The 9564-nt window shown below is 66.2% G+C and overlaps 1 protein-coding gene across 1 annotated transcript; it reads left to right on the forward strand.

The window, feature by feature from the left end:
* Positions 1-913: 913 nt before the first annotated feature.
* Positions 914-9005, forward strand: LOC126037252 (protein NDRG2-like; the record flags this gene model as incomplete). The annotated part of the gene is made up of 14 exons (XM_049797536.1): positions 914-1022; positions 1213-1333; positions 2677-2739; positions 2871-2931; positions 3154-3240; positions 5125-5181; positions 6038-6132; positions 7019-7063; positions 7162-7213; positions 7353-7400; positions 7508-7543; positions 7999-8050; positions 8171-8209; positions 8875-9005. Coding segments are annotated over 14 exons (996 nt in total), but the record flags the coding sequence as incomplete, so codon positions are not given.
* Positions 9006-9564: the final 559 nt, after the last annotated feature.

Genomic DNA, 9564 nt, shown 5'->3' on the forward strand with positions numbered 1-9564 from the left:
CCAGGGTGGGATTTTTGGGGTGCAGGGAGGGATTTTGGGGGTCCAGGGTGGGATTTTTGGGTGCAGGGTGGGATTTTGGGGTACAAGGTGGGGATTTTGGGGTGTATGGGGGGATTTTGGGGTGCTGGGTGGGATTTTGGGGGTCTAAAGTGGGATTTTTGGGGTGCAGGGGAGGATTTTTGGGGTCTGAAGTGGGATTTTTGGGGTCCAAATTGGGATTTTTGGGGTGCAGGGTGGGATTTTTGGGGGTCCAAAGTGGGATTTTTGGGGTGCAGGGGAGGATTTTGGGGTCCAGTTTGGGATTTTTGGGGTGCAGGGTGGGATTTGGGGGTCCAAAGTGGGATTTTGGGGTGCAGGGTGGGATTTTTGGGGGTGCAGGGAGGGATTTTGGGGGTCCAGGGTGGGATTTTTGGGGTGCAGGGAGGGATTTTGGGGGTCCAGGGTGGGATTTTTGGGGTGCAGGGTGGGATTTGGGGGTCCAAAGTGGGATTTTGGGGTGCAGGGTGGGATTTTGGTGTTCTGGGTGGGATTTTGGGGGTCTAAAGTGGGATTTTTGGGGTGCAGGGGAGGATTTTTGGGGTCTGAAGTGGGATTTTTGGGGTCCAATTTGGGATTTTTGGGGTGCAGGGTGGGATTTTTGGGGTGCAGGGTGGGATTTTGGGGTGCAGGGGGGGATTTTTGGGGTCCAAAGTGGGATTTTGGGGGTCCAGGGTGGGATTTGGGGGGTGCAGGGTGGGATTTGGGGGGGTTCGGACCCACTTTTGGGGCTCAGGGGGGACTTTTGGGTGGATTTTCGGGCCTCCGGGAAGCGTTTTGGGGGTTCGGGGCGGGATTTGTGGGCGTGGCAGAGACAGGGCGGGGCTCAGGCCCCACCCCTCCCCTCCTCCAATCCCGTCTCCTCCCTCCCGCCCAGCAGGGGGCCGTCTTAGAAACGCCCTACGGGGCCGTCCACGTCACCCTGGTGGGCGCGCCCCGCCCCGCCCGCCCCGCCCTCCTCACTTTCCCTGACGTCGGCCACACCCGTGAGTCCGCCCCTCCCCCCGCCCCTCCTTTCCCAGCCCCCACCCCCCCAATTCTCTCCTAGCCGCCCCGCCCCCCCCCCATCCTCCCCATTTCCCGCCCCCCCCCCCACCCCCCAAAAAAAAAATCTCCCGGAGGGCGGGGTCCCGCAGCCCCGCCCCTCCCCCCACCCCCGGCCCCTCCCCCCCCCAGACGAGTCGTGTTTCGCCCCCCTCTTCGCCCACCCCGAGATGCACGAGATCGTCAAGAACTTCCTCGTCGTCCACGTGGACCCGCCCGGCATGGAGGAAGGAGCCCCGCCCTACCCCGCAGGGTTGGTGACCCCGCCCACCCCCCCCTTGCCCCGCCCTCTGACCCCCCCCAAAGCGCTTCCGCCTGGCCCCGCTGACCTGGCCCCGCCCCCCCGACCTACTGCTGCTTCTGTTGACCCCCCCAGTTGACCCCGTTGACCCCCCAGTTGACCCCGTTGACCCCACTGACCTCCCAGTTGACCCCGTTGACCCCCCAGTTGACCCCGTTGACCCCGTTGACCCCCCAGTTGACCCCGTTGACCCCCCAGTTGACCCCGTTGACCCCACTGACCTCCCAGTTGACCCCGTTGACCCCCCCAGTTGACCCCACTGACCTCCCAGTTGACCCCGTTGACCCCCCAGTTGACCCCACTGACCTCCCAGTTGACCCCGTTGACCTCCCAGTTGACCCCACTGACCCCCAGTTGACCCCGTTGACCTCCCAGTTGACCCCTTGACCTCCCAGTTGACCCACTGAACCCCGTTGACCTCCCAGTTGACCCCATTGACCCCCCAGTTGACCCCACTGACCCCCCAGTTGACCCCACTAACCCCCCAGTTGACCCCGTTGACCTCCCAGTTGACCCCACTGACCCCCGTTGACCCCCTGACCCCTGTTGACCTCAGTTGACCCCACTGACCCCCCCAGTTAACCCTGTTGTCTCTCTGTTGACCTCACTGACCCCCCCCCAGTTGACCTTGTTGACCCCTCGTTGACCCCAAGATCCCTCTGTTGACCCCGGTTGACCCCCGTTGACCTTCATTGACCCCCTTGACCTTCGTTGACCCCCTTGACCTTCCGTGACCCCCACTGACCCCCCTGAGAACCTGCCCCTCTGCTCCCCTTGACCTTTGACCCTCCCCGTTGACCCCATTGACCCCCTCTGCCCCATCTTGACCCCGTTGACCCCGCATTGACCCCTTCTTGACCCCATCATGCCACGCCCTCACCCCATTGGCCCTTGACCCCCCCCTCGACCCCCCTGAGCCCGAGCTTGACCCCGTTGACCCGCGATTGACCCCTTGACCCCTGACCGACCCCCTTGACCCCTAATCGACCCCAACGCCCCCTCTGCCGACACCCCGCCCCCGTGCCACTCCTCCCCCCATTGCCCACCCCCTTGACCCCCGTTGACCCCTTGACCCCGTTGACCCCTTGACCCCGTTGACCTCCCATTGACCCCGTTGACCCCCCTTGACCCCCACGCCCCACCCCCACGCTCCATCTCGCCCCCCTCCCTCCCCCCCCCCCTCCCCCGTGCCGCGCCTTCACCCCCTTGCCTCCCCCCCTTTGACCCCCTTGGCCCCTCCCCGTGACCTCTCGTGACCCCTTGACCCCGCCCCCCCTTGACCCCGCCCCCCTCAGGTACCAATACCCCTCCCTGGAGCAACTGGCCGAGATGATCCCCTGCATCCTCCAGTACCTCAAGTAAGTTGGGGGGCGCCCCACGGCGGGGGAGGGGCGGCCTCCCTCGCCCCGCCCCCGTAGGGGGCTCGGAGGGGGAGGGGCGAGGGGTCACGACCTACGTGACCCGCCCCTTCCCCCTCCCCCGCCCTCAGCATCGCCAGCATCATCGGGATGGGGGTGGGAGCCGGCGCCTTCGTTTTGGCTAAGTTTGGGGTGAGTGGGGCGGGGCGGGGCGGGGCGGGGCGGGGCAGGGCGGGGCAAGGGGAGGGGTCTCGGAGGGGTTACGGGGTATTTGGGGGGATCGGGGCGGGGCTTGAAGGGGGATTTGGGGAGGTCGCCGGGGGTGGGGAGGGGTTGGGGGGGGGGGGCGGGTCGCTATGGGGCGGGCGGGTGGGTGGGGCTGGGTTTGACTCCGCCCCTTTGCCCCTCCCCCAGCTGCTGCACCCCGAGGCGGTGGAGGGGCTGGTGCTCGTCAACATCGACCCCCACGCCAAGGGGTGGATGGATTGGGCGGCGCACAAGGTGGGCGGGGCCGGGGGGGTCTCCCCCCCCAAAAATAGGGGGTGGGAGGGCGGGGCGCCGAGAAAGGGGGCGGGTCTTTAGGGCAACATCTGGGGTTGGGCCCCGGGGGGGCCTATGGGTCTCCTGTGGGTCACTACGGGTCACTTATGGGTCACTTATAGGTCACTTATGGGTCACTAGGAGTCACTTATGGGTCTCTAGGGGTCACTTTGGGTCACTTTGGGTCACTTATAGGTCACTTATGGGTCACTAGCAGTCACTTATGGGTCTCTATGGGTCACTTATGGATCACTTATGGGTCACTAGGAGTCACTTATGGGTCTCTATGGGTCACTTATGGGTCACTTTGGGTCACTTTGGGTCACTTATGGGTCCCCATGGGTCACTTATGGGTCACTTGGTCCCTATGGGTCCCCATGGGTCACTTGTGGGTCCCTATGGGTCACCTATGGCTCTCTATGGGTCACTTGGTCCCTATGGGTCCCCATGGGTCACTTGTGGGTCTCTACGGGTCACTTATGGGTTGTCTTGTCCCTATGGGTCACCTATGGGTCCCCATGGGTCACTTATGGGTCGCTTATGGGTCTCTAGGGGTCACTTATGGGTCGCTCTGTCCCTATGGGTCCCCATGGGTCCCTTGTGGGTCCCTATGGGTCTCCTATGGGTCACTTGTGGGTCGCCCCGTTCCTATGGGTCCTTATAGGTCTCCTGTGGGTCACTTATAGGTCACTTATGGGGTCGCTCTGTTCCTTTGGATCCTTACGGGTCACTTATGGGTCACTCGGTCCCTGTGGGTCACTTGTGGGTCTCCTATGGGTCTCCATTGTACTATGGGTCTCCTGTGGGTCACTTATGGGTCACCTATGGGTCACCCTGTCTCTATGGGTCCCTGTGGGTCCCTGTGGGTCCCTGTGGGTCACCGTGCCCCTATGGGTCACCTGTGGGTCCCTATGGGTCCCTGTGGGTCCCTATGGGTCGCCATGGGTGCTGTAGGTCCCTGTGGGTCCCTATGGGTCCCGTGGGTCGCCGTGGGTCCCTACGGGTGCTGTGGGTCCCTGTGGGTCCCCCTGTCCCTATGGGTCACCGATGGGTCACCTATGGGTCCCGTGGGTCCCTACGGGTGCTGTGGGTCCCGTGGGTCTCTGTGGGTCCCTACAGGTGCTGTGGGTCTCTATGGGTCCCTGTGGGTCCCTATGGGTCCCATGGGTCCCTATGGGTCACCCTGTCCCTATGGGTCCTGTGGGTCGCTGTGGGTCCCTATGGGTCCTGTGGGTCCCTATGGGTCACCCTGTCCCTATGGGTCACCTATGGGTCCCATGGGTCCCTACAGGTGCTGTGGGTCCCTGTGGGTCCCTATGGGTCACCCTGTCCCTATGGGTCACCTATAGGTCCCTACGGGTGCTGTGGGTCTCTATGGGTCCCTGTGGGTCCCTATGGGTCCTGTGGGTCCCCATGGGTGCTGTGGGTCCCTGTGGGTCCCCCTGTCCCTATGGGTCACCGATGGGTCACCTATGGGTCCCGCGGGTCCCTATGGGTGCTGTGGGTCTCGTGGGTCGCTGTGGGTCCCATGGGTCCCTGTGGGTCCCTATGAGTCCCTGTGGGTCCCTATGGGTCCCGTGGGTCGCTGTGGGTCCCTATGGGTGCTGTGGGTCCCTATGGGTCACCGATGGGTCTCTGTGGGTCCCTATGGGTGCTGTGGGTCTCTATGGGTCACCGATGGGTCCCTGTGGGTCCCTATGGGTCACCCTGTCCCTATGGGTCACCTATGGGTCCCGTGGGTCCCTATGGGTCCCGTGGGTTGCTGTGGGTCCCTGTGGGTCCCTGTGGGTCCCTATGGGTGCTGTGGGTGGCCGTGGGTCCCACGGGTGCTCTCCCCACCCCCAGCTGTCGGGGCTGACGTCCTCCACCACCGAGATGATCTTGGCCCATCTCTTCACCCAGGTGGGGCTGGGGGGCACTTGGGGGTCCCAGGGGGCACTTGGGGGGCTGGGGGAGGTCAGTTATGGGTCTGGGGGGGCACTTGGGGGTCCTAGGGGGCACTTGGGGGGCTGGGGGAGGTCAGTTATGGGTCGGGGGGGCACTTGGGGGTCTCAGGGGGCACTTGGGGGGCTGGGGGAGGTCAGTTATGGGTCTGGGGGGGCACTTGTGGGGCTGGGGGAGGTCGGTTATGGGTCTGGGGGGCACTTGGGGGTCTCAGGGGGCACTTGTGGGGCTGGGGGAGGTCAGTTATGGGTCTGGGGGGGCACTTGGGGGTCTCAGGGGGCACTTGTGGGGCTGGGGGAGGTCAGTTATGGGTCTGGGGGGGCACTTGGGGGTCTCAGGGGGCACTTGTGGGGCTGGGGGAGGTCGGTTATGGGTCTGGGGGGGCACTTGGGGGTCCCAGGGGGCACTTGGGGGGCTGGGGGAGGTCAGTTATGGGTCTGGGGGGGCACTTGGGGGTCTTGGGTGTCAGTTATGGGTCCCGGGGGCGCTTGTGGGTCCCAGGAACGGAGTTGTGGGTCTGGGGGGGTCAGTTGGGGGTCTGGGAGGGGCACTTGTGGGGCTGGGGGGGATCAGTTATGGGTCTGGGGGGGCACTTATGGGTCCCAGGGGGCACTTGTGGGGCTGGGGGGGATCAGTTATGGGTCTGGGGGGGCACTTGGGGGTCCCAGGGGCCACTTGGGGGTCCCAGGAGGTGAGTTATGGGTCAGGGGGGTCACTTATGGGGCTGGGGGTCACTTATGGGGCTGGGGGGGCACTTGTGGGTCCGGGGGGTTTACTTGGGGGTCGCAGCGCTCTCTGCCCCGCCCCCCCCCAGGAGGAGCTGGCGGCCGCCCCTCCCCCGGTGCGGGAGGGGCGGGAGCGGCTGGGGGCGACGCCCAACGCCCCCCTGCTGTGGGCCATGTACAACAGGTGGGACTGGGGGATACTGGGAGGGACTGGGAGGGACTGGGAGTTACTGGGAAGGGCCTGGGGGGGAGCTGGTGTATACTGGGAGCGAACTGGGGGGGGACTGGGAGATACTGGGAGGCACTGGGCTGGACTGGGAGGGCACTGGGTGGGACTGGGAGATACTGGGAGCGAACTGGGGGGGACTGGGTTGAACTGGGAGATACTGGGGGGGCACTGGGAGGGACTGGGGGGGCACTGGGGGGGGACTGGGAGATACTGGGAGGGACTGGATGGGAACTGGGAGTGAACTGGGAGGGACACGAGTGATCAATACTGGACCATACTGGTCTGTACTGGGGGCTGTAGTGCTCTGTACTGGTCTATACTGGCCCGTACTGGTGTGTACTGGTGCATACGGGTTCATACTGGTCTGTACTGGCCCATATTGGTTTGCACTGGTCCCTACTGGTCGGTACTGGTCGGTACTGGTCGGTACTGGTCCGTACTGGCCCGTACTGGTCGGTATTGGTCGGTACTGGTCAGTACTGGTCTGTACTGGTCCGTACTGGTCGGTACTGGTCCACACTGGTCTGTACTGGTCCATACTGGTCTGTACTGGTCTGCACTGGCCCATACTGGTCGGTACTGGTCGGTACTGGTCGGTACTGGTCCGTACTGGCCCGTACTGGTCGGTACTGGTCCGTACTGGTCGGTACTGGTCCATGCTGGTCCGTACTGGTCCGTACTGGTCCGTACTGGTTGGTACTGGTCCGTACTGGTCCGTACTGGTCGGTACTGGTCGGTACTGGTCGGTACTGGTCCGTACTGGTCCGTACTGGTCCATACTGGTCCGTACTGGTGGGTACTGGTCCGTACTGGTGCCAGCCCTCCCCCTCCCGCCCCCCAGCCGCGGGGACCTGGGCCTGGAGCGCAGCGGGGCCGGCAGCCTGCGGTGAGTGACCTCTGACCCTTGACCCCCCCCCCCGCGGTGACCTTTGACCCCCTAACCCCGTGGCAACCTCTGACCCCGCCGTGACCTCTGACCCCCAGCTGCCCCGTCCTGCTGGTGGTGGGCGACAACTCCCCCCACGAGGACGCCGTGGTGAGCCGCGCCCTTTGACCCCTGACCCCTCCCCCCCGGTGACCCCGGGGGGGGCGGGTCACGTGACCCCACCCGCGCGTGAGGTCAGCTGACCCCACCGGTGAGGTCACGTGACACACCCACCCCACCCCCCCCCCAGGTGGAGTGCAACGCCAAGCTCGACCCCACGCAGACCTCCTTCCTCAAGGTGCCCTTTGACCCCTGACCTTCGACCCCTTGACCCCGCCCTCTCACCCCTGACCCCCACCCCGACCCTTGACCCCCCTGACCCCGCCCCCTCTCTCTCTCTCGCAGATGGCTGACGGAGGGGGCCAACCCCAGCTCGCCCAGGTGAGGTCAGAGGTCACGGGGGGGAGGCAAAGGTCAAAGGGCGGGGTCAGGGGGTGGGACTCGAAGTCGCAGGTCAGGGGTCAGAGGTCATTGGGGGTCGAAGGGGACCGGTAGGGTGGGAGGGGTCACAGAGGGCCGAGGCAGGTTCGGGGGGGGTCACCGGGAGCCCGTTGGGGGCAGAGGTCACCAGGTCGGAGGTCACGGGGGTCAGAGGTCGCGGGGGGTCAGAGGTCACAGGGTCGGAGGTGACAGGGGGGGTCAGAGGTCACGGGGGGGGGGTCAGAGGTCACGGGTACCTGAGGGCGGGGAGGGCCCCTTCCCCACCCCGGGGCAAAGGGGGGGTGTGGGCGTGGCCAAAGAGGGTCTGGGCGTGGCCTGAGGGGGGCTGGGCGTGGCCGGGTGGGTGTGGCCGGGTGGGCGTGGCCTTGACGGCAGGCCCCGCCCCCTCCCCGCAGCCGGCCAAGCTGACGGAGGCCTTCAAGTACTTCGTGCAGGGGATGGGCTACAGTGAGTACCGCCCCCGGGCGGGGCTCGTTAATATTCATGAGCGGGCTCATTAATATTCACGGCGGGCAGCAGTAATGCCCCGCCCCCTCCTCCCCCCCTCCCCTCCCCCCCCCCCCCCAGTCCCCCACGTCCTGGACCGGCAGCGCCGAGTGGGGCCAGGTAGGGGGTGATGTCATCGGTGATGTCACGCGTGAGGCCACACCCCCCCTTCCCCGCCCACGTGTGACGGCACCGCCCCCTTCCCCCACCCCCCCCGTGTGAGGTCACGTGTGATGTCACAGGCTCCTCCTCCCTAACTGGGTGGTGGGGGGGGGTGGGGGGCGTGGCTTGGGGGTGTGGCCTGAGGGGGCGTGGTCTGCCCCACCCGCTTTGCACTAACCCCACTGGGGGCGTGGCATTGGGGGGCGGGAGGGTGTGGCCTAAGGGGGGTGGGAGGGTCTAGGAGCTGGGGGCGTGGCCTGACACACCCCACTGCAGCCCCGCCCCTGTCTCTTTGCAGGGGCGTGGCCTAAACGGGGGGGGCGTGGTTTTAGAGACCAGGGGGCGTGGCCGGGAACACCCCTAACCCCACTGGCTGGGGGGTGGGGTTGTTGGGGGCGTGGCCTGTGGTAGGGGGCGTGGCTTAGCGAGCTGGGGGCGTGGCTTGAGGCAGCTCTTCCCTCCATCAAGGCAGCGGGGGGGGGGGGGGGGGGGGGCGGGTGTGACTCGGAGAGGGGGCGTGGCCAAAAGGTGGGGCACGAGGGTGTGGCCGGGGAGGCGTGTCTGGCGGGGTGGGGCGGGGCGAGTGGGCGTGTCCCTGACGCCGGCCCCTCCCCTCCCGGCAGTGGCGGCGTCGGCCATGACGCGTCTCTCCCGTTCCCGCACGTCCTCCCTGGGCGGGGCCGGGGCGGGGGAGGGGGGGCGGGGCCGCAGCCTGTCCCGCGGCAGCGCGGGCGGGGCCCCCCCCGCCCCCTAAATCTAGAGGGGAGGCGGGGGAAGACACGCCCTCCCCTCCCCCCATAACCCCGCCCTGCCCCGCCCCTCGAAGAACGGGGACAACGCCCGGAGGAGCCCCCCGCCCCGCCCTGCCCCGCCCCGCCCCTCCCAGTCCCTCCCAGTAACCCCCCAGCACTCCACAACCCCTCCCAGTACCGCTCCCATCCCCCCCAGTACCTCCCAGTCACTCCCAGTACCTCCCAGTAACCCCCCAAACGCTCCCTGGGATCCCTCCCAGTACCTCCCAGTGCCTCCCAGTACATCCCAGTAACCCCCAGTACCTCCCAGTATCTCCCAGTAACCCCCCCAAACATTCCCCAGGATCCCTCCCAGTATCTCCCAGTACCTCCCAGTGCCTCCCAGTACATCCCAGTGCCTCCCCGTACCTCCCAATATCCCCCCAGTACCTCCCAGTATCCCCCCAGTACCTCCCAGTATCCCCCCAGTACCTCCCAGTGACCCCCCAATCCCTCCCAGTATCCCCCCAGTACCTCCCAGTATCTCCCAGTACCTCCCAGTATCTCCCAGTATCCCCCCCA

The sequence above is a fragment of the Accipiter gentilis genome, unplaced genomic scaffold, assembly GCF_929443795.1.
Source record: "Accipiter gentilis unplaced genomic scaffold, bAccGen1.1, whole genome shotgun sequence".
Classification (NCBI taxonomy): Eukaryota; Metazoa; Chordata; class Aves; order Accipitriformes; family Accipitridae; genus Astur; species Astur gentilis.